General features: G+C 34.2%; 1 protein-coding gene across 6 annotated transcripts in view; it reads left to right on the top strand.

The window, feature by feature from the left end:
* Positions 1 to 24,596, top strand: part of LOC111051723 (neurofilament heavy polypeptide) — a 146,283-nt gene that overhangs the window by 89,775 nt on the left and 31,912 nt on the right. For all 6 annotated transcript variants that reach the window (XM_039427986.1, XM_039427989.1, XM_039427988.1 and 3 more), the window contains exons 7-8: positions 3,144 to 3,257; positions 21,936 to 22,049. In XM_039427986.1, the coding sequence (XP_039283920.1) occupies positions 3,144 to 3,257; positions 21,936 to 22,049 (228 nt within the window). The remainder of the gene's footprint in view (positions 1 to 3,143; positions 3,258 to 21,935; positions 22,050 to 24,596) is intronic.

Here is a 24,596-nt window from a genome sequence, read left to right as displayed (position 1 = left end):
CCCAGAATCTCCCAGTTAGATGCCAACCAAACAAACATACAAATTTCAAATAAGTTAGTAATAATAGAGAAACATACATTATTTTTGTTAATTAAGCTTGTAGCGTGAATATTAATGTTGTTTATTAAAATAAATTGAATTTTTTGACAACATTTCTTGAAGACATGAAGTCTCTTCAATCATTACTTTTGTATTTGACATCCAAAATATGAACAGTAAGTGTCTAAAACTGAAAATGTTATTACATCAAGATTGTGGTAATGTATTTTTATATTCTACAGCCAATATGTATGAGATTTCTCGAGGATTGGATGGCAAAAATGTGCAAACATAACAGAATAACAAATGCAAAATATAATCCCAGCCATGAAGTAGGAGCAATGTAAAATGAGTATGGACTGTTTTATTAGAAAAAGACAATGGGAACAAGTTATGTCACATGCGTGATAAAATTGAAATGAAATTTTGAAAATTTGGAGTGCCAAAGTTACGAAAATGCAGTGAAAAAATAAATCTAGACAACACAGGTTTTCATCATGGGCAACCACACCAGCAAGAGTTCGTCAAGTCTGAAATTAGTGAAACCAGCAAATGGACGTATGAGGCTTGGTAGCTTCAGGAAGCAAGGTTAGAAACAATTAAATATGATTGATAATATTTTGAGAATTACTATCAGTATGTTTTATATTTACTATGTTTGTCCAATTTTTTTTACAAATTTCAATATAATACATTTCTTTGCAGTATTCCATTTTCCTATAAAAATAGCGTATATGACGCTTTCTGGGCCTTTCTCATAGACTATAGAATTTTTCACTCATACAGTCTAGAACTGAAACCTTATTTCGGAAATCATTTTTTCAAGCCAATGAACTTATTTGTTTGTAAGTATAATGCATAATGTGTGGCCCAACTGTTTCAAATCCATTAACCATGAAATAGACGCATCTTCAAAGGTAGATAAACATTCTCCATCTGAGATCACAAAGATTTCCAATGACACCAAAAGCACTGCTCTCATTCCGTTCATCCGGAAATACTTCCGTATCGAGGAGGTGCTGACAGACGTGAATCTCAATAAAGTGGGTTCGTCTCAGTCATTTGATGGATTTGTACCTCATAGCAGATGGAAATCAAAGGAATAAACCGAGTGATCCAAATTGTTTGGATACTTTTTCACCATTCCGAACAGCGTCGAAGCTATTTCCTCTCTCGTCTGTTCAATGTTTCCTCTTCCTACAGTCGATTTCTGTTGTTTCCTGTGAAATGAATAATGAGAATGACGTTTGTCAAGAAACTCTGTCTTGGAATAGAAAATTTTCAACAGCTTGAATTGAGTATAACAAAACATTCAAATGTTACTTTCAAATGATTGGATATTATCTGTTCAATAATTGAAAATAATGTTCTGAAGAATTATATCTTTTACACAAGAGACTTACTCATATCATCACTTCAAAATGTAAATAAATAAATAATCATTTTATTTGTTCACGGACTAGCCATACAAATAACAAATACAGAGTTACAGTTGAGTGAAGATACATGCACAATAATATAATAATTATTCTATAATTCAAACATTAACATCCAATAGAAATAAAATACTAAAAAGTCAGTTCATGAGAGATTTCTCATCACTTCAAAATGTAACAATAAAAAACTCCTGATTCCTCCTCCAATCTCCCATATTCAACAACTAATTAATAACTGATTCCTAATCTATTATTTTTCTATATAACCCCTACAATTGCCATAGTTGCTAGTTGAATCAGTTATCGAGAACTATGCAATTATTCAAGGAATTTTGAATTGAACATTGATATTGCTTAATTCATTGTTAGAAGGAAATAGATCTTTTGAATATAATTCCTATTTTTATTTGATATCCTCTTATGTTTCTCGTGGATCATTTTAGAATGACATTGTTTGTTCATGTATTTCATTTGAAAATTCATATCACCTATAAAAGTTCATAAAAATAAATTATGATATCATCATGAAATTTTAACTCTTTGCTTTCTTATCACTTCCACTCGATTAAGTTTATTCAGGCAATTTTCATTTTTCATTTCTGACAGACTGCACCACCCCCTCCAACTCTCCAAGCCTCAGTCACATTTTCCACATAGTCTCGCTTTTTTCGCTCACTTACCCCTTCACATCTACTTTTTCATCTCCCATTTCTCCTCATCATCCTTCACTCTCTTTTATCCTTCTCTCTTACCCACTCACTCCCTGATCCTTTCTCATTCATTTCCAGCTTCCAACATCCCACTTTTCTGCTCCTTTCTACCATCTCTGTCTCCCTATTCATTCATACTTCCTCATAATATTTGTGCTCCTTTGTACTTCATACATTTTCTATCTTCTATATATCTTCCCCATTTCTCCTCTCATTTTCTGTTATTGTCTTTCTCTACTCCATTCCTATTCCTTCTTTCCAATCTTTTACTCTTCAATTTCTCAATTTCATTTTCTCTTTATTCACTCTCTCACTTTTGTTTCACCAGTTCCCCTCTTTTTCCATATTCTACTCCATCTGTTCCTTTCAAACTTCCTCCCTAATTACATGTTTTTTGTCTCTTAACTTTCTCCCTTTTTCTTGCCAAAACATTCTCTGTTTCTCTCACTATACACATCCCGCACTGTCCTCTTTTTCAGTTACACAATACCTTTACTTCCCTCTTCTTTCTTCTTACTCCCCCACCCTCTTGTGCCTTAATTTCCTCACTTTATTTTATTATCCCGCCTTCTAAATTCTCACTCTTTCACTTCTCCTTCCCACTGTCTCATTCTTCCTGTTTTCCCCTTCACTATATCATTTTCTTGTTTTATGTCCTCTCCAATTTCTCACTTTTCACAAGTCTTGTCCTCTCCACTGTCTCATTCTTCTCCTTCATTCTATTTATCATTTTTTCCTCTTGCACCACTTCCCCACCTATTTTCCATATCTTGCTCTCAGCAATTCATCTCTTCCCCAAACACCCTCTTATATTCCGTTTCTCTCTACCCTCACATTCTTCTTGTTTTTTATGCTCATTAATTCGTTTCCTTCTCTCTGTTCGTGAGTCATTTTTCTCCACCTTTTTCGCATCGTGCCTGACAGTAATTAATGTTTTGCACTTGGTGTTTGTTGGCAGGCTCGAAGAAAAGAGAATCGGGTGGTCGATCACGCAGCCCCCAAAGCGACAATTCAACCCTGTCGACTGCAGCCCAATCGCGACGCCCATCCACTCTGCCTACTACGCCACCCCGTAAGTAGCCCTTTTATTGTCATAAGTCGCATAACTTATCGTCAATGCGATATTCCAGAGAGATTTCATTCAAGAGCAATTTATTGTGTTTGTTATTCAAGTTTTAGTAAGGTTGGTTTATCTTTATAGCAATGTGGTGGATTGTATCGAGAGTATCGTATTAAATTTTTTTCAAATTCAAGCTCAAAACTTGAAATGAACGATTTCGAGTGACTTTTACTTGAGTGATATTTTCAATATGACTTGGTTCAACGTTTTCAAATTTGGTTGACATGTTGAGCTGAGGTCTGTGGAGAGAGTGTTAGAAGGGTATACTAGCTGGCACGGCGAACTTCGTACCGCCAAGAGGTCAATGCATCTCATTTCATACTTCACATTATTTCGTGAATCATGAAACTTATCTGACAATCAATATTTTCATTCACATCTCAATACGGACTTCCTATGTGCTTGGTCTTGCATCATTTATTATTACGAAAAGATATTCTCTCAATCAATTGGTAGTAATATCTATCAGTAAAGTGCGATATACGATGAATTCCATATTCTTTCCATCTTCCATTTTAGAATGAATATAAGCAGAGCTAAATTCAAAAAATTGTGAAATATTCTGTCATTCTTCATGAATGCAATATGAACAACTCTTTTTCATGAGATGAATCATTTTTTCCAACATTTTCCAGTTTCTCAATGATAGGGGACTGATAATTTTATTATTTGTATAGGTCTTCTAAGGAACCATTATCTACAGCTGGTACAAATCAACTACACTCCAACTGCAAACTATCTTATTAAGCACGGGTGACCCGTTTTATTACAGCTGGTAACTTTAAGGTGCGTACAGATTTACGCGCCACGAACATGAGCAATTCACTTTTAATCAGCTGATGCCAAGCTTTTTATATCTGTATCTTACCGTTTCTGTAAAAATACAGATATAGTCAGCTGATTAGAAGTGAATTGCTCATGTTCGCGACGCGTATATCTGTACGCACCTTAATAAACAATTAATCTATCAAGAAAGTTTAGCAAACTGATGAAAGTCACTGTCATCATACTACCAAAATGTTCGCGGTAAAAACAGTACTTTGAGGAGAGAGAATAAGTTTTGGCACTTGATAGTTCAGACGGTCTCCAACAGATGGCGCTGTATGCATGAAGTCTGTAAAGACTGTTGAAAGAAGGGCACAAAATTGTGGTTAGATCAGTATGTATTGTATATATTTGAATAGCACACTATAGTGTACTTGTACAGTGAATATGATACTGTGATTGAATAACAGTACTTTATTTAAATAACACAGTATATAGTACAGTAACTGCACTTATTGTGTAACAACTGTTGTACTTGTACAGTGTTCCTAAATAGAATGAATGAAGGGAACAAGCCGGCCCCACTTGATCATCGTCTACTCCTTCAAATGGAAAAATTTCAATTTAATAAAATTTTACTTTCAAACGTTCTCATCTGCCAGCTTTACTTGTGATAAATTCAACTAAGCTTATCGACCTTAGCTTAAGCTCATTCTCCAATATTCAAAATTATTCTGTTCAAAACTTCCGTTTACCAAAATCAGTTCCACGGATACTACCTCTTTACCTACCTACTACCTCTTTACTAACCCTTTGCCTACTCACAATATATAAAGGGAATTTCAACACTACCTTCCTAGTAGGAGATTATTATCACATTTTCATCTATATGGTTCTGATAACCAGGTAAATAATCACTTATCTGTTGGAACATGTTTGTCATGAAGAGGCTTTCAACGAATATGGAAGTCCCAATGAGTCGTTATGTCAGAAGCCACAAGCCAGGACCTCTCCACCTGAAAAAAACAGTTAGATCCTACATGACTAATTTCAAAATTGAATCGATTAAAATCCATTATAGAGTGAATACATTGTCAACGGGATAGGAAGTAACACAAAGCTTTTTCCTGTCTCCACATACCAATACACCGGAAATGGTCCACTCTGTTATTTGCCCATGATGATGCAGTGCAATTTGGTAGGACCACGCCCCCGCCGCTTCATCCCTTCCCCTTCATACCTGACCCTTTACCATTATTTTGGGTGATCATCCATGATCAATTATTATAGGAAAGAGGACTGGTTCAGTTCTGGTTAGTGAGTGTTCGATGTGATAGCAAAGTTCATAGTTCATTGTAATATTTGTAAAGAGTATTTTTTCATAAGTGATTTGTGCTAGCTAAATCGTATCGTGATTTTTATCCCTTAATGTCTATGCCTTCTATGCGTTCTCTTTCTATTTGTGATTCTTTACTGGGGGAGGGCAGTTATCATGGAAGCTATTGTGAGGAAGAACTGCTAGAAATATTGGCTAGCGAAGGTAGGTTCAAAGATTGTTTATTGATCAATAGTAATTTTCGTTGTCTGATACAAGCAGTTATCGATATAGGGAATGGGCTGTCATATATCTGCTTGAAATCACTCATATCACCCAACCACCAATGTGGAATCCAGTTACAACGTAACAAGATTTTATTTAGTAAGAAACACTTCAAGTATTCAGCTAGAATGAACCTAACAACTCTCCAGAAGTGTGGGTTCGATCTGATCAAAAGTAATCGATTCAATCAAGAATTCAAGTTCAAATATAGATCCATTAATAAATCATGTGTCTAGAAATGAGTGCCGGTCCTCAATCTTACTTGGGTATTTCAAACAATGTTTTGTTTGCGAAGTTCTAAGTTTTTCTCATCCGTAAATCAAGGAAAGCGGGAAATTTCAAGTATGGAAGAATGAATGGTAGGCAGTTGGAGATGGCGGAGAAGAGATGTGATGATTAGAATAGGAAAGGACTAGATCACCACCTACGCCATGATTTGTCAATTAAATAAAAAAATACGGAGGAGTTCATCGTTTCTCAATGAATACGCCCCATTCTTTCTAATGAATATAATGCTCCATGCCATAGCAATAATATTCTTCTGTGTTATTAATAGTCTCTCCAGAATATTCCGCAAACATTTGATTCCATTTAAGATTAAAAAATAACATTATAAAATGTCTTCATCAGCATATTTCGTTGGAAACTCCAAACTCATTCATACAATATTCATAAAAATATATGAGTATCAAAAACCTATATATCCGAAATTTAGACTTCATTATTGAATTACAGTTGAATGTGAATTTCCGAACAGTCTGTACTGTCTCTTTTCATTGAATGATCCATTTCAATCCATCAATGCTCTCCCTCACAATCCAATTTATCCAAATAAGAGTGTTATAAGAAGAGAGCGCCACTGTATAGCTTGATAAAGAAATTCAAAGATTGATATTTATGAATTCTGAATTCGGCACTTAATCGAATACTCGATCAACAAAATGTGTGTATGTTTTAGGATAATATAATTATGAAAATTGGTGTGTTCTATATTAAGGGCTGTGCATTGAAATTTTTTTTGGTCTATTTCATTATTTTTAGGTTTATTATACTATTATACCGTGCTATTCGCTAATTTCGCACAGTATTCGAGTCACTGACCCCATCATAGCCTACCGTTCATCTTACCTTGACGCAAATGTTATTGAATTACCGAGCTTCTTTCATAACCATAATGCAGCTTGTAAAGCCGCCATGCATACGGTACTTATTGCTCATAGTTCGGTGGCTGTGCTCTAATTACTAAGCTACTCGATACATAGACGGGGCTCATTGTAGAAACGATTTATGGATGTTAATCACCGAAGTCGAGTCACCGTTATTCAAACTAAGTGATTAAGATTTCATGTTGTCTATCATGAAAGTTAGCGTAGATTTTAGTTCAGGAAGAGTTTATACATGTTATCATGAGTTTCGCGTTTCAGATAAGCTAGGGAAATAAGTTTCTAGTCGAGTACAGAGAACAGGTATCCATCATGAAAGATTATTGTCCGTTCACGACAATAGTGCACTATTGATTGATTTGTAGACAAACTACAGAATATTCTACCAGTATTAATGTTTTCATATCATAAATAATGAAAAATATACATTTAATCCATTCTCTCTACAAACAAAACTTTAAATAGGAAATGCCAATGGAAATTCAAAATAATTCATTCACAAATCTATATCATTGATGATTATCAATTCATTATGACCTTTCATTGTGATTTTTCAATTTTATTCGGCATCTATTCGATTTCAAATTCGAATTAAACTTGTATGTGTGTGTGTATCCCACGAAAGAAACTTGATGACAATCTATCCCACATGTCAATGGCGAAAGTGCCCTTAACCTGCGCGGACTAATTACAGTAATTCAAAGGGGGAAAGTTGGAAATAATAGTCTTGCCAGGAACGTTCAATAATAAATGAAACAAGGCCATCATTTTGTAATCAGATATAGCTCTCAAACTATAATGATACTGTACCTAGTGTGCTAATGATTTGGGTGCTAATTGAAGATTATTGCTTTTTGGTTTTGAAAAGCTCTGTGATATACTGTATATGCTGAACAGAGCTCTTATTCTTCAGTCATCGGTCTATTTGATCGCTTTTGTACTCAATCACATGAAAAAAATCGATATGATTTCACTCTGGAGTACAAAAGCATGAAAAAATTATCACGAAAGAAGAAATTATAATAACATTCATACAGAAATGTTCCATCTAATAACAGTAAATTGAGATTAATTCCCAGAGGAGTGCAAAAATTTCCCTCACAAAGGCCCAGTTGCACAAAAGCCGGTTAAATTTTAATCCTGATTAACTTCACGTGAACCAAATCAGAGAAGACCATTTCAAAAAGATGGATCTACTGGAATTAATCAGGATTGAAAATAACCCGGCTTTTTTGCAACCGGCACTAAGTACCTGATTGAATGATTACAAAAGTTCAACAGCTGAGTCATAATTTTGACACAGTCCCACACACATGAACTCGCTCACTCACTTCCATCACCAACAGACGACCAAATAATATTATTATCAGATGTTTTTCCAAGGATGAATAATAATTATCCTTTTAATGCCCTTCATCGAGTTTTCTCTGGGATGAGACCTAGTGCAATCGAATCTTTATATTATAAACCTACTATGTTCTGAATTTCGTGAGCATTGTTAGAGCCGTTTTCGAGATCCTGTGAAATACAAACATCTAAACATCCAAACATCTAAACATATAAACATAAGTTGCTCGTTTAATAGTATAGGATATAAAGGTGATCAGTTTCTTCACAAGACGTTCATATAAGTTCAAATGGAGTCGTTATGCAATTTCTTAACATTCGATCGCCGACCATTGTTTTCTATTTCAATCTGACATCTTTTCTGATTTCGTACGGGAACCAGATTTTTCTCGATTTTCCATGAATCTTAACTCTAATTCAGTGTTTGAACTTGATTTCCAATTAATATAGCGATTCTACTTGAGCATCAACTGGAATATTTAAAAAAAATATTTTGTAGTTCAAAAAAGAGAAATCGACCTTCAATTTGTGTGGGTATGGTGTGATGAAGAAAACACAGATCATCTCTAGTTGTAGAGAGTTTACGCTCATAATAGTTTTCTCGACCTTTCCCGGGTGATTGTTCACAGAGCTACATACTGGAGCTGACACGGTGAAAAGGGGAGCTCGAACCCCTTAGCTTTGTAACCCTCCAGTGCTGTTTTAAAGCACCTAAGCATCGATTTTTGTCTGTCTCACTCATACTCTCTCACACTCTCTCACATCCACACTCACACCTCTCCTTCGGACTCTGTTCTATTCTTTTCATATTTTTTGCGAATTTCCATACGCTAGATTCCTGAGTGTTAATGTGTATCATCGCTCTCAAACTCCATACTTTTTTCCATCTTGTAGGATGAGTTAGTCTATTCTACAGTATTATTCATTGGAAATTGATATTGCGATATTTATCTACATTTGGATTTGTATGAAAATATTATAAAAAGAGAAATTCGGACTTTGTCTATTGCTATATTGAGTCCGACTTGAACAATGGTGTGTTTGAATGATTTGAGAAGAAAGGTTTATTATTTTTTCAGTATCGCAGCCAGAAAGTGCCAATAAACAATAACAATAATAGTTAAATACATTGTCGATATTATGTCTCAATAGTTATTCTCGTTTTCGCAATATTAATCTTATCATTATCGATGTAGCAATTATTATGTATTAGCTCTGTCATTAGCAAAACGAGATCCAAATTCAACTGTGAATATTATTTTGTATATTCTTATCACTCATTCTGAAAGGTTCACAGTTTACATAAAGTGGAAGAATCGTTGGATTGAGTAATAAAGTGGGAACTCACCAGCACATGGGAGATTTTTAAGACCACATGGGTTGCACAATGATTATAAAACGTCACTATCAAAACGCCTACTCTTCCCTCAATACCTTATCAGAATTTTAATTCTCCTCAAGCTTATTAACCATAAAAATCTTTCTCACTCTTGGTACTGCATTATTCATTGGAATCTTCTCAGACCATCTTCCAATTTTATTTGTAGCCAGCGAACTATGATTCCTGTACATGTTCTCAACAACGTTGGACCGATATCATCTGTAAGAAATCATATGCATACTCAATTTTCTCTGTGCTAAGGTAGACTGAATGTTGCTGCTCTACCCCTGAGGCCCAATGTATTCCATCCACGGTTGGATAAGCCTTCAACGCATTACTGGGGCGTAGCGAGAGGAAGATAGCATTGAATTTTCTTATTTTATTCATAACTGGGTTTCTACAATGCACGAGACCGTCTTCTTGATGATTCCAGTCACGATAGACGACTTATTTACGAGGAAGGAAGTGCAGTAATATTGGTTGACGTGACTCACTATAAAGCCCCGTGTGACATTTCTTGTAATCTGATCAGAGAAAGACTTGCCCAATTCCTCCACTAGTCTTTTGGTCGGTTTGTATATTCAATTGCGAACTTGAACCTGATTAAACTTTTAGGCATCTTTGAAGGTTGAGAATTACTGCTGTTGAAATTGTAAATCACCTAAAAAAATTGTAGGGCAAAAATCTACAACCTATAAAGTCTAAATTCAAATCTAAAATTGGATCAGAAGATCAAACGAAAAATTATTCTATATTATGAGTTGTATTTATTTGCGAATGCTAATCTTTTACGTTTATCATTAGTGGGAGTATGTTTTCAATTGCTTAAAGACGGTTTCAGTTTCCATAAATCTTCTCCGTTAATTTGGCTACTTTTCCATTACATTACGGTATCACAGCCCAGTTCTCAAATCTATTAAACAGGTGAGTGCCCAAATTATTCGATGTGTTTCGATTGACAGATTATAATTGTTCCTAATTAGCATTACTTCAACCAAAAAAGTTTACACAGTAAAAGGTTTTCAGTTGAAATGAAAGTTGATGTCGTTAGTCAGTTCATGTTCTATGTCAGCATTTTTGAACCTGAACTCAAGCTGTCATAAATAGTCTTCTACAGTTAATGAACAAGATTGACTAGTGGAACATTAATAGCTGTACTAGCTACAACTTGTTTTGAAAAATGTACTGTTCTGTTTGACTTATAATTTATAAGTACCCGACAAGATCTAATGACACTATCCATTAGAGATGCCTTTTGAGTTTTCTTCCACAATGTGAAATGTGTAACTTATTACCTGTTTCTGTACTATATAATATCGAAGTTTAAAGTGAGAGTGACTCTTCTAAGTTTCTATGGTAACATTTTCTCTCCTCCAATTCTCCAATCACCGTACTTCCCGCTTGTTAAAATTGCCTTTTATGGATGTAAACAGCATTGTTAAGTAAGAAAGTGAGTGTGATGCATTGTGAAGTAGAGTTACTAGGTACTCTAATTGATAACCACTGTGTTTCCTTCCGTATTCGCTTTCACGATGTTTGTTCCACTTATTCTGTTAAAAAATTTACAGTGTAATGTAAATAATGCATTATTTAACGCAGTTAGGGATCAGAGGAACTAGGCTACCGCCCACGGCCTGGAATGATGCTGTGAGGAAAAGTGAGGGAAGAAAACTGTAATTTTCTATTTCCTTTTGATAAGCTGAGATGTATCACAGTCAGGGGTGCGATTCCAAGAAAAGAGAATTTAATTAATGTTAATTCTGTTTCAGAACTTATAGGTGCAAGATGCTTATAACTATATTTCGCTTACTCGACTCCTTGTTTTCGAAGACCATTTTGATTATCCATTGGAAATACTCATATCATATTACAGTACGTATTTGAAATTTTTCGAATCTACTGAACCTAGAAAACAGATTGGAATCCACTACTGACACTAGTGGAGATGAAATGTATTTCAAATTCAATATTTTATCTGTTTTATCGTCGCAGTTTGGATCTATAGTCGTTTGATCAAGCAAGGGTTCTCGCCACTCGTTTCACACTTGATAACAAATTCTCTTTGCTCTTTTCAGAAGCTTAATACTATTAATTTTTATCTAGATTGAATCAGAATTGAAGCTTCTTGTTGCATTCCAGTTTCTCATAACGAAGGTGATAGAAATTTCAAGATCATTCTTATTGTTTTCCCAAAAAATATGCCTGTGATTCATCAGTGACTGCTTTTCCACATCAATGAACATGGCTTATTCAAAATTGGAAATCTCCATTTCAGCTTCAAAGGATAGGAAGGCTTTATCATTCAGACAATGCATGAAATTGAACTCCAGCTTTACTCAGAAACATAGAGAATACCATAAAAATGGAAACTGACTAAATGTATTCTTTCTCCGACTTTAGCATTTCATAGAGTACAATGTATACAAATCTCATTAAAATGTAAAGGTTTCAAAGGCTGAATTTGAATGGAAATTAATAATTGATTTTCAATGGCTACAGCTAGATCATAAGAGCACTTTTTGCATTAGACCTATTTCGCATTAAGATTAAATTACTAAGATGATAATTTTCGAAATATTAAATAGTTCTTTGTCAATGAACATTCATTGGCAATGACATTATTCAATAGTTCATATTCAATAAACATGGTTAATTAGATATTTATATTCATGATCATCATTAAACACTACAAACATAAAAACCAATTAGGCCTACAGGACCCGTTATCTACAAATTACGCTATCGTGAAATGGTTACTCACTCCCACAAACAAACCGTTGAACGGAGATAAATAAAAAGATATGCCTGATAACAATTTAGCGATGTTTGATTGTGCTGCAACGAAGTATGACGGATGAACTGTAGCGTGGCCGAGGGATGGCTGGGTATGGGGAGGGGGTTTCCAGTTGAAGTCAGTATCTAATGAATGCTGTTTAGAGGCAGCATTGATTTCTATGGAGTTCACCTGTATTGTCCTGCTGCATTGGCGAGGTGAAGGCATTGGCTTTGGCTTTGGCAGAGCGTCTTGGCTGCGATATCTCCAGTCGTCTGTACTCAGTCGATGCGGATAGTGGTCGATTAACCGGTTGTTTATCTTTCTCTTCAACTCATGCAAAAACACGTGGCCTCCATAGGTGGCCAATGCTGTATCTTTTCATAGTTGTAGTTCAAAATATAATTCGTTGAACATCGTTATGAATTTCGTGGAACTATCTTAGTGTTAATATCATTGTAACATTTATCGCGGTAATCTAGTGATGAAACAATAGTTTCTCATTTTCGGGGTTAATTCATGTTTAGTGTATGTTTAGTGTATCATGTCAATTTATCGTTTTCTCGTTTGATACTATAGCTTATCGTGGTTGAAATTTGTTTCGTCTTCGTTCATCTTCGATATGAAACAGTGATTGTGATTTTTGTGTTCCTACGTTTATTAAAAAACGTCCTGAGGAATAAGTGTTGTGATTAGTGATTACTGATATTGGTATTTAGAGTGTTCATCTTTACTGTTATCATTACCACTTTCTATAATAATATAGTAGATCTCTTTTAAGTTTTAAAAAAAGTCTAATTCAAGTTCAACTCCTTGGCTTCCATTTTCCTTTCACAATCCATTAAACCCTTCATTACAGAATTGTGAATTTGGATAGATGAAATATTGTTTCTATTACAATATCAATACAAATAGAGATCTTGTGTTCCTCTTCTGAAAAAATCCACCCACTAACTAACGTCAATTTTCGCATTCACTCAAATTTGGCGGTGAAGATAGATTTTCATTGGATTGTTTGAGGTAAATAATGTACGGTAATGATAACGTTGATGTTATACATGGGGGGTGGGGATCCAGCGTCTAGGCTATGAAGGAAGCTGTGCGTTCTCAAGAAAGAATGAATCTGAAAATACGTGATGAGTCCGTATAATCCTCGTATAACTTCCGTGAAATTGACATCCTTCTCATTTTAATCTTTGCATTATTATATGTGAACCCTATTTCATGAATTATTTGTTTTTGGGTCTGATAGAATATCATGAATATTTTCGCTATGAATTATGTCAATTAGAGTATCAAAGATGGCTTTCATTAGATATTTGAAATTATCATACAGTAATAATGAGAGTATTAATAGGGTTTAATTAAACGACTAAATATACACAGTAGCTGGGGATTTACAATTTTAATCCAATGCTACCCACTACAGAGTTCACCACGGGAGACTTCATTTTATTAGATAGATTTTTCTTCATGCTCTTAGTGAGCTCTCATGATTATTCCATGCAACATTTGGCTAACCTTTTCTAAAAGAAGATACTGAACGCCGATGATGTCAGTATTGCAATTTGTAAATAAATTGAACTATTGTTATTCCATTTCGCTTGTTCGCCCCCGTGCAATATCTATTCTTGTTTGAGTTGCGCAGTTTCATATTGACTTATGATATTTTCCAGTCTCATCTGAATTTAAATCTTCTAGATTTTCTTCCTACTTGTTTCAAATTTGAATAAATTGATTTCTTCGTTCAATATTTCATCAATCGTTTATTGTTATTTTTCAAGATCTTCCTACGAGAGTATTTTTAATTATTGTTTGTCTCATTCTATCTCCTTCTAACTAATTAAATCTTCCATTGGTTGTATTTTGTGGGGTGGTAGAGAAACAAGTGGTTTCAATATTAATCTTTGACTTCCAAGTCCTGAGATTGCCAATTTTGACAAATCTATTTGAAAGCGTTAATTGAATAAATTTTGGCCTAGCATTCCATTGATATTATAGATTCCTTGCTTGATGTAGATGCGAATAGTCGCTTAGTCGAAATGTCGCATCAAATAGTCGATTTTTTATGGGGTATCATTCTCATTATCAATCCACTTCTTATCTCATCCCCTTGTAAAGTAGTATTCTGTGTGATATTGAAATCTGACAGTTCATTATTCATAAATTTTACTGCGATTCGAGACAATAAGCGGCAGACAATAATATGAATAAATTACTGTATCCAGAATCTACAGAGGAGCAGGACTATGATATTATAGACTACACATTTTTCCTGACACTGTTACCCAACCGCAAACCGCTCTGTTGATGGAATCGTGAGGTTTTGCAGAAATTTTGTTGTTAACAGCTGCACTTGATCGTTAGAATAAACAATCATTGCATCACAATTCTTCAGTTCAGGTTTAGTTCATGGTTGGCGATAAATTGGAAATGAAATTTAAAATAAATAAATTAGAAACATCTTTGCACGATCTAAGTATTTCTAAGTACTCAACCATTATCCGAATAATTCAAGTAGGATGTCAAGTCTCAATTATTAGGACAAGTAGGATGACGATTGTAACTAGAATACTGAGTAATATCCGAATGAAACATAATATAATTTATGAGTTTTATTGCTTGTGGGTATGCCTATAAAATCATTCACTTTTAATTGAGAAAGTTTCCTTGGTCAGAAGGAAAATGGAAAATAATTTTAAATGACCCCTCTATTATATTGCAAACCCCAAACGAAATCAATATTGATTATACGTTCAATGGCACCAGTCTTCAATGGTGACTAGGCTTCATAATCCGTGACAGTTATCGTGGTCGTTGAACATTGATGACTTCATGTAGGCCTATAAGAAGATAGATCTTCTAAGTATTGTTTCACAAGAAATTGGAGAGATATAATTAGAAAATTTAGAGGTTTTTCTTTATGATCTCTATTGGGCTCGATTCTAGCTACATGTTGATTCTAGAATGTGAATATTTACTATTAAGATAATGATATGGACAATAATTAAATGTAATAGATGTCATTTCTTATTAACACTGCTGGATAACTCTTCTGTTTCTGAGTTTTAATAATTAAAATTACCGATGCACGATTCATCAGTCCATTAGCGTATCTTTGTCGTGATCAAATATCAGTATATTTGCATGAATATTCGTTTTCCAATTCCCGTTCATTAAATTCTTGACATGCCTTCAATCACTCACTCAACTTTCACCTGTAACGTATTTTATAATTGGCAGCAATTATAAAAAGTTGCAAGGACGCTGATAAAAATTTCAAATTTAAAAAGTTGTCTCAAAGCTGCCGACGTCGGAAACAGCTGTTTTTAAGTGATCAGGATTCGAGTATGTATATGAATGGAAATAGCGCTGCTTTCTCCCACATGAGAAACTCACACACAGGTGTCCATCTGCCTTGTTCAGGATGGTACAAGTTGTGTTGGTCGTACGTACTGTGGATGTTGTACTGTGCTTGTGCGTATGAGTGCTTGCTCACACACCCTACACACGTTCCGATTTGTCCGCCTCATCAACCGATTGGTTCATCAACCGACTAAAGATTAGGGAGCAAGATCAGAACTTCTTTATAATATAATTGTTCTATATAGATAGGTAATTAGATTTTATTGCAACGTGCCAAGAGGTGTGACTATTTCCCTCTTCTCAGCGCAATAATAAATACCCTTCATAAGGCAGGCTTGGGACTTGAAAGTCTTGTATACCACTCAAGCACAATAAAATAGCGTACACATTATAATACTCTGAATCCAGGAGAGGGATATTTAAAGAACTCGCTTTATATTTTTCTTCCAATCAATTGGTTCTCTACCATTTTCAATTGAATGTACTAATAAATGAATAAATTGATTATTATTCAATTATTTACCAAGATTATAGAGCGACATGATTCTCATATCGAGTTCTGATAGTCACAATCAATTTCCAGTCAATTCAATCTTGTCCACAGATGAAATCATCACTACTTGTATTTATTAATCCTACAGATAATAATAAGTTTGAAATTAAATATAAAATACATATTAGCTTAGTAGGATTTGTCAGAATACTTTCAAATAAATATGAAAACAATCTAATTATTCCTTTCCTTTCTTGAATACTATAATAAAAATATAGACCACGAATAATTATATTCAATATACAAAAATAAAAATCTCAGTACCCTTTTTGAAATATTACAAGTATTATTTTGCTTAAATATAATATTCAAATATTATATTACAAGTAGCCCTATACAGAAAAAAGATAATTATATTCACTTGTCGACCGATCGACGAAATCTGACAAACGTGAGCGCAGCGCCTGAGGTAATTGAACGAAAAGGGTGCGTAGCTTGTATTTGTGTTTGTAGTCCTCGTAGTAAAATGCTTCCTACGTGAGTGGTTATTGTGAAACGCGGATTTTTATAGTACCGCCTTGTCAGAGTGGAATAGTGTGTGGTGTGGGGGGGTTACTCAAATGAAGGAATGGCTGGAACTGAAAGAAGAGGCTGCTATGTTTGATTTTGCCGCGTAAATCCCACATCATTCAAGCCCACCTGTGTACAAAGTCATGGACAAATATGTGGTTATGCAACTCTCACTTCAATATACATATTATCGCGTTCTACGTTAATGGATATTGTTCTGCTTTTAGTCAGTGATACTAGCACTGCTCAACGTGTAGGTAGCGAAAACGTAGTACTGTTTATAGTAAACTCTTTGGCACAGTTCTCACGTGTAGTTTACTGTTTACAAATCTCACTTGATATATATTTCTCACGCGGCAAAACTCAACCCAAATTATACGTCCATAGAGCGCGTTGATGATAGGCTACTTTTATTTTTTGGCATTATGCCTGAATCTCCCACCCAACGTTATTGAGGCTCTCTAATTTTCGTGTTTTTGACTCTTGAAATGACCAAGTGTTGTTATGACTAACACGCTAAAAATATCCCATCTCCCATGTCCATTCCAATCAATTATGATAAATTAAAATGTGTTGAAAGTAGTGACTGACAGTTAAACTGCTTTTGTTCTCTTTTCACCGTTCGTTTTAAATTTCATTTGGTTTCATGTTTCACTCTTGATACTTTTTCGACTTGCTTATGTTTTTGAACTTATTTGGGCGGTCTCAAGCTTTATTTGTCTTATATGGAGCTTAAATTAATTTTCAATTAAGTTCTACATCATTAGGCTACCTCGCAGCATGAGCTGAAATTATAATTTTTGCTCAAGAGTAATATGATATTTTGCGAAAACATTTGGATCCTATATCATCACAGTAGTTGATTGTATGATGAAATTTCAATTACTTCAAGTCTGAATGGAGGATTTAATAAAGTTTATCAACTTACACGGAGAAACTAACAGTTCAGTCCAGTTTAATAAATACATCATGAAAATCATCAATGAAAATCTGTCAATATGAGCGAAGAAAATGTAAAAAATCAAAGAAAGAGATTAATTGAAGAATATCTAACCTTCCCAGTCTCGGTTCGTTTTTATGTAAAGTGAATGAATCGAGAGATGAAGTTGAGAAAATTAAAATCAGGAAACTTCTACGATCTAAGAAATCTTGAAAGATTGAAGAAATAATATTATTCCTTCAACATTTTAAGATCTATTTATTCGCTTTCTATATAAATACCTATTTTCTTCCCTGAAATATAGCCTTGACTGCTGAAATCAAGAATAGCCATGGGGTATTTTCAGTTTTGAAGAGGCTAGAACAGTGATAGAATACCTACAAACTAAATGAATAATGTGAATTTAGCCTTCATACAAAGAGTAGCGTGCTGTCATGGCTTACTTTAGATAACCTATCCATAGTAGGATATGGTGCTGTTCGAAGTATTTTGAAAATAGGTTAATATTTTGTTTACATCACGAGAACATAATATAATAACCTCAAAGTCGTCAATCTTGTCAGAATGGTCTTCAGAGATTATTCGTTAAATATGCAATTTCGTAAATTCTCCTAATATTTATTTTACTAAAACAATCACTAAAATATTGACCGTATTCCTCCCATTCATTGATATTTTTGGAAGCCAGGAAAGTTGAACAGAGAATAATTTATTGAGTCTTTCTCGAATCATTCTAAAAGTGTGAAGTGTGATCCATCTTAATTCTAAGAAGAACTGATATTTTGAAAATGAGTTAACAATAGTAAGTGATAATTGAAGTTCCTGCATAAATCCATGAATGAAAGTGATAAAATCGGCGAGTGTGTTATGCCTGTCATTTATGTTTACTTCTGTAATCTACGTACTCTTTGCAATGGCAACTCTATTGGTGGCATTCTTTGCACGGAAGAAACGGATCAAACACTATAAACTCGGTAATATTTAAATATAAGCTTACGTTCAATATTTATAAAATCTAATTATTCATCAAAAATTATAGTATGGTGATAGTAATAGTAATAGTATGCTATACTAGTATATGAAGGAAAACTATTAAAGTATACGTGCTGAATGTGGTTCGATACTGAACGGTGAAGGCTATGTGGTTGATAAAGATTTGCTTATGTTCCTAAAATTTATCATCCGATTTGATTCTATAACATTTCCTCAGCAACAGTATATTTATGAAGTTTAGGAACGTGGGATACTGACGGGAGCAGAACAATTTCAACCTTTTAAACACGTCCTTTGAATTTCCCGCTCCCTTCGTTGTCCCACGGCTTCGGTATGCGAGAGGCTTCTTCCCATTTATCTTTATCACAAATATTTTGTTTACAAATACATAACATGAGGAAAGGTACAACAGGCTCATGCCCAAAACCGCCCTATTTTAAATTTATACTATAATGCTGTCCAAATCAAAATGTTGGTTATGTCACTTTCACTTTTCAAAATAAAATTTACATATCAATCTAAATTTTTAAAAATATTTTTGTCTATTGATGCTCTCGAAACCATGTTGTTCCACTCTTCATTAGTGAAATAACTTTTTAACAATTTTGTAACATATTAGCTACCTATTATGAAGTATTGCTACTTACGATAAAACTCAAAATAAATAAGTATTATGTAATATTTAAACAGACGATTTCTCATGAATTAATCTTTCCAATTTCGGAAAATATTATTTTCCTCAGTGGCAATAATCAATAATATTATCTTCCATTCTCCCTTTCATCCGTGAGTCCCGAGAGTTATTGTATTTAAACGCTTCAGATGATTGAAAAGTTTTTTGTATTTCATCCTGTAAAGTGGGAAGTAACTCTCACAAATTACAAGTGCAAGTCATTCACCACTGTAGACTGTATATACAATATTGACGGGGAATGACTGAGTATTCTTCAGATTCAACCTTTCGAGGCCTGAAAGTACCGATGATTTCCTTTCTAGTAGGCTCCTTGCATCCATCATTTGATGAAGTCAACTTTCAAAATAGGACTATAAGTAGAAGCAGACACGACAGACAGTCGTCTAGTGACAAATTACTTCCTATTATTCAACTCCATAATAACATCCTAATCAACAGCTATAGAAACGTTTAGTTAGATTCGAAAAATCACTCTCAAATTGCCCTTTATAATTTATAATAGAATAAGTGGGTTCATTAAAAATATTGGACTTGTATTCACAAATAATATGCAACTGAAGTACCGTTTAGTGGTTGTATCACAAAACTGTAGTTATCACCTAATTTTAGAAATGCTAGATAGCTGAATTTTTCATGTTTCAAAAATCCATTCACTATGAATATACCATGGTTTACTGTTTCTTGAACCGGTTCCCAATATTTCGCGTGCTAAATTGAGTTGAGGGTATTAATTTCTAGGTCATACCGAGAGCAATCACCATAAGTTATATTCGATTTGTTTTGTAATCACAAGACTAGTTATCAGGATATCGTTTTTCTATTCTTTCTCTATCAGCTTGATGTTTGCTTAGTAGCTCAAGGATAACTCAGCCAATTCGATCTGCTAAGCATTTTTATTTTTCGAAAGTTGTTTCAGTCTCGTTACTTCGTGGATCAAAAATCTATTCCACTTGAAGCAATAGTATCTCCATTTGATTACTTACGGCGTTTTATAGCTTGGATTGGTCTAGAACGTTTCAATTCCAATATCAGTTTCAGTCACAATATTTCTCTTCAAGTAGCATGTAATCTTTCTATACTGAAATCAATCATTATGATCCCTGTCCCAATGTGAGAAAGGGGTGATTACTTCACAATATTATCATATTTGATGTGTTATGAGCAGTCCATCCGTGGTGGGAGGATCATGAAGTCTTTTTGTAATAATTTATGGTGAATTGCACGATTAGAAGAGAAACTCAACAAATTAATCTAAAATCTCCTCTCTTACAATTGAGTAAAATCCAGTCAATGACTCTTCAGTTAGGTACGGTACTGCTATACAACATAACAGAACAATGAAAAAATTCTGATCTTTCTTTCCGAACACGATTTGACATTGTTTACATGTACAAAATATCAACGGATAATAAATAACTATTCCAAACTTAAACTACAATTTCTCTACTCGGAATTTCAGAGAGAACAACAGCATAACTTCTCAACAAAGAGTAGTTTTGCTTCTCCTTCATTATTACATTCCTTTCAATACTTATTTAAACATTTAAAACAAATTATTATTCAGTATAATAATTATAAATTATTAAGTAGACCTGAAGAAGAAAGACAAATTATTATTCTATGGCAGCTGGGAGCATCCTGTAAGTTTAAGTAAACATTAACTATCAATTCACTGGTCTGCTACTACCAGACTATCATTTATATTTGAAAATTGCGTACTGGGTGTTTGGAACCTCCCAACATTGTAGATTCAATCATTATCATTCCAATCACCTACAATTACCTAAGGCTTCAATAGGCGTTGAAGCCTTTATGCAGTCAAGCTTCTATGGGCATACAGTCAAGCGTCTATGGGCATAAACCATCACCCATAAAAACATAAATAGTGAAGTGGGGTAAAACGTGTGCTAGGGTTCAACAAGAGAGTTACAGTTGTATTATCTCCTGAATCCTGAGCTATTTTTAAAGCAAAGGCAAAAATTATGTATCAGGTGTCAGTGTAACTGAAATCCAACTAGAGCGTGAATTATCAAATAGTATCCTATATCCTCCCTAATTTTTCATTCTACTGCACTTCTGGAGCGTGAAAACGCCGATGGAGCAAAAAATGTCAATAACTCGACATCGATAGTTATTTTTTCATTCTGTTACGGTGCCTTGTTTTATGAATTGTTGTCTTTTTTGTCTACATTTCTACCCTTGACATCATCAGAACAGGTTCTATCATTTATCAAAACGAAAAAATATCTGAAAGCTGAGCTGTAATAAAATGAGCAAAAAGAACATTATTCGAACTGATGATTTGTCCGTGTTATCTTTTTAGACTACATTCTTATAATTTCTACTTGATGTCAATAATCCCATAACTACGAAAAATACACCCTTCCACTAACTTTGATAACATTGTATTATTATTTGAAATATTGATTTCTATTTCGTAATAATTAATATTGATTCATCTGGTCGTCAACTCGATGTCTTTGAACAAATTCTACATATTCTTACTCTAGAAATGTATTTAATAACTTTATTTTTTTAATTCCAGAGAGAAATGGCAATGGTCCAGCATCAGGAGTGGATGTCAAGTCATCGAACGTTAGAAAATCTACTTCGAAACGATCGCTGAACTCTACCACCTCCAAACAACAACCACTTCGTGGTGAGTACTCCCTCTCTCTTGTTCTTCAATAAAATTATTTTCAATAAAAATGATCTTCTCACATATACAGAGCTTTTGAGAAAGTTTCAAAGAGATTTCAATTCAGACGTTCCCCATTTGAAATTTTTGTGTAAATGTAATGTTTATAACCAATTATAATATTTTTATAACTTATTTTTCATTACCAAATTCCTCACAGAATGCTTGTTACATGATTCACTCTTGCATTATTGAATCTTCTTTTCTAATACACTAAGAAGATCGTTATCGTACTTCATCATTTGTAAAGTATCAAGTAATGATAAACTATTTCCATTTTGATAATTTAATTACAATCTTCAAACAATCCCACAACAAAATCACAATGTTAGAAGCATTGCAAGTTCGTCTTCTTATAGAATGCTGGGAGGGTACTCCCGATCTGATAATGAAATGATAAGGTGGGTTGAGTTGGAGGAAATATAATAAAATTGTCTATCCTGTAGATAATACAGATAAATGCTACTGTAGGCCTACTGATAAAACTTTCAAACTGATAAAGTGGTATTCGAAACTGGAATTGAAAGTTATTCTAAGTTTCTATAGTAAACTTATCAAAGTCGATACCATCCAACCTAAAGCATGCTTTTATGCTATCATTATCGTCTTTTTCGATTGATTATTTTTGCTGACCAAGTTTCTAAAAATGGAATGATTATTGGAAGTTATTGGTTTTAGTTCTTTTTCAACTGGTCAAACCGGCTTTTTTCGAATCAGGTACTGCTCGGACAATCTTCCAAACCTTCCATTGACTATTTTACTCATGAACTCTTTTGAAATCAAAATGAAGATGACCAACTCGCTTCTTTCATGCGATTCGTATGGAAAGTAGCTAGGCCTATCAGATTACTAATAATTCTATCCGAATATCCGGTTTTTAAGACTATTGAAACCCGGAACTGATTTGAGATTCAACTGTGGAGAATAGAACACATTATCCTAGATTAAATATTATTTCTCACATTCCACCAATTCATGCATTATTTGGGTGTAGTGCAGTGAACCGCTGAACGTATAATATGCAACTTCAGACGCGAATCAAGCAATATGAGCTTAACTGAATTTCCAATCAACTGTAAAAGAATCCGCATCAGTCTCTCTTGTTCTATTCCACTTCTCATTATTTAGAAGATTCTGTTTCCTTACCAAATTCGAGGTTCGCCCGTGTAAAATATGAACTACAAAACTCACAACTAGCAGTACACTACTCTGTAATTTTGAAAAAGGAACACAGAATAAAACTGGGCTCAAGCTTGATTTCGTAAAAAACCTTGATAAGCCTTGAGACAAAATAGTATGGCAAAATGGGGATGATGAGCTCATATAATTGAGAAAGATAAGTGAAATTCAACAATCTAATAAGAAAACAGTATTGATAGTAGCCTAATTATAATTGCATAAACTTTGCCAGATTTGTTGCTTTGAAATCCTAATGATTGTTATATTTTGTGGACAAAAGGGTCAATGATTATATTATGTGTTTCTGAGCTTATGTGATGCTGAGCTTCCTATAATAAGGAGTCTTTTAACCGTTGCGCAGATGATTTGCTCGGTTATCTCAAACACTAATAGAAATAGATCTTATAGACTATTCGATAATGTTTCAGGTTCATCCTCATGATTCTGTCAATTTTTTCCTCATATTTTGCCACTGAATATTCTTTCCTGTAGGCCTATGATTTTCTCAAATTTCCATTGAATCGAAAATCATAGGTGAAGCTTTTTTGTTGTGATTTATAACAATGAAACATTCCATAACTTAGCAAGGATGCGAAATCCTTCGTCCTGCTAGTCGCTGTTACGTAACTCCAGCAGTCACTCATGCATACATGGGAAGTATCAATGGTGTGGTGAGAAGATAATGCTGAGGATCTTCTGGAATGAACACACACGGAGGCATTCAGCTGCAAATAGTGTGAGAGGGTATTACTTCAGTACCCAGTAGGTTATATACAAAGACAAATAGTCGGTATGTGTGCGATAAATACAATCGTGGGTTACTAGCACCATCCATCCATCTCTCCTTGAACCGTGAACGGGAGTCGCATCGTTTGGCTTGTCGCTTGGAAAATGCTAGTTCTTCTTTCTTGTGGTTCGTTGACGCTTTCGTTGTCCTCCCTCAGTTCTTTTCTCTTCTTCTTTTACTTATTTCCTCAATCCTGGCTAACCATAGAAGCGTGACATGCCATCACGTCTTACATGCCACGCCACGGGCAATGTCCGATGTTTCCGTCCTTTTATTTCTTCACTGTTTTATTTTGTGGTCTTCTCTTTCATTATTTCACTCTTCCTTTCATTCATCAAATGATGTGGTGTAGTTTCACATGCATGACGTCGGAACGCGCATTCACAGTTGGTAAAAAATAAGTAATGCTTCACTTTCACTCTCATAATCATGGTAACTTGCATACGGCGATACAGCAATTATTTATCAATTTCAAGATCACAATTCCTGGTTTAGCTAATATCTTATCCTATAGAAATGCATTTACAATAAAATAGAAAAGA

The sequence above is a fragment of the Nilaparvata lugens genome, chromosome 5 (genome assembly GCF_014356525.2).
Source record: "Nilaparvata lugens isolate BPH chromosome 5, ASM1435652v1, whole genome shotgun sequence".
Lineage (NCBI taxonomy): Eukaryota > Metazoa > Arthropoda > Insecta > Hemiptera > Delphacidae > Nilaparvata > Nilaparvata lugens.
Note: the sequence above shows the minus strand (reverse complement) of the source record. Positions and strands in the feature narration are given on the sequence as shown.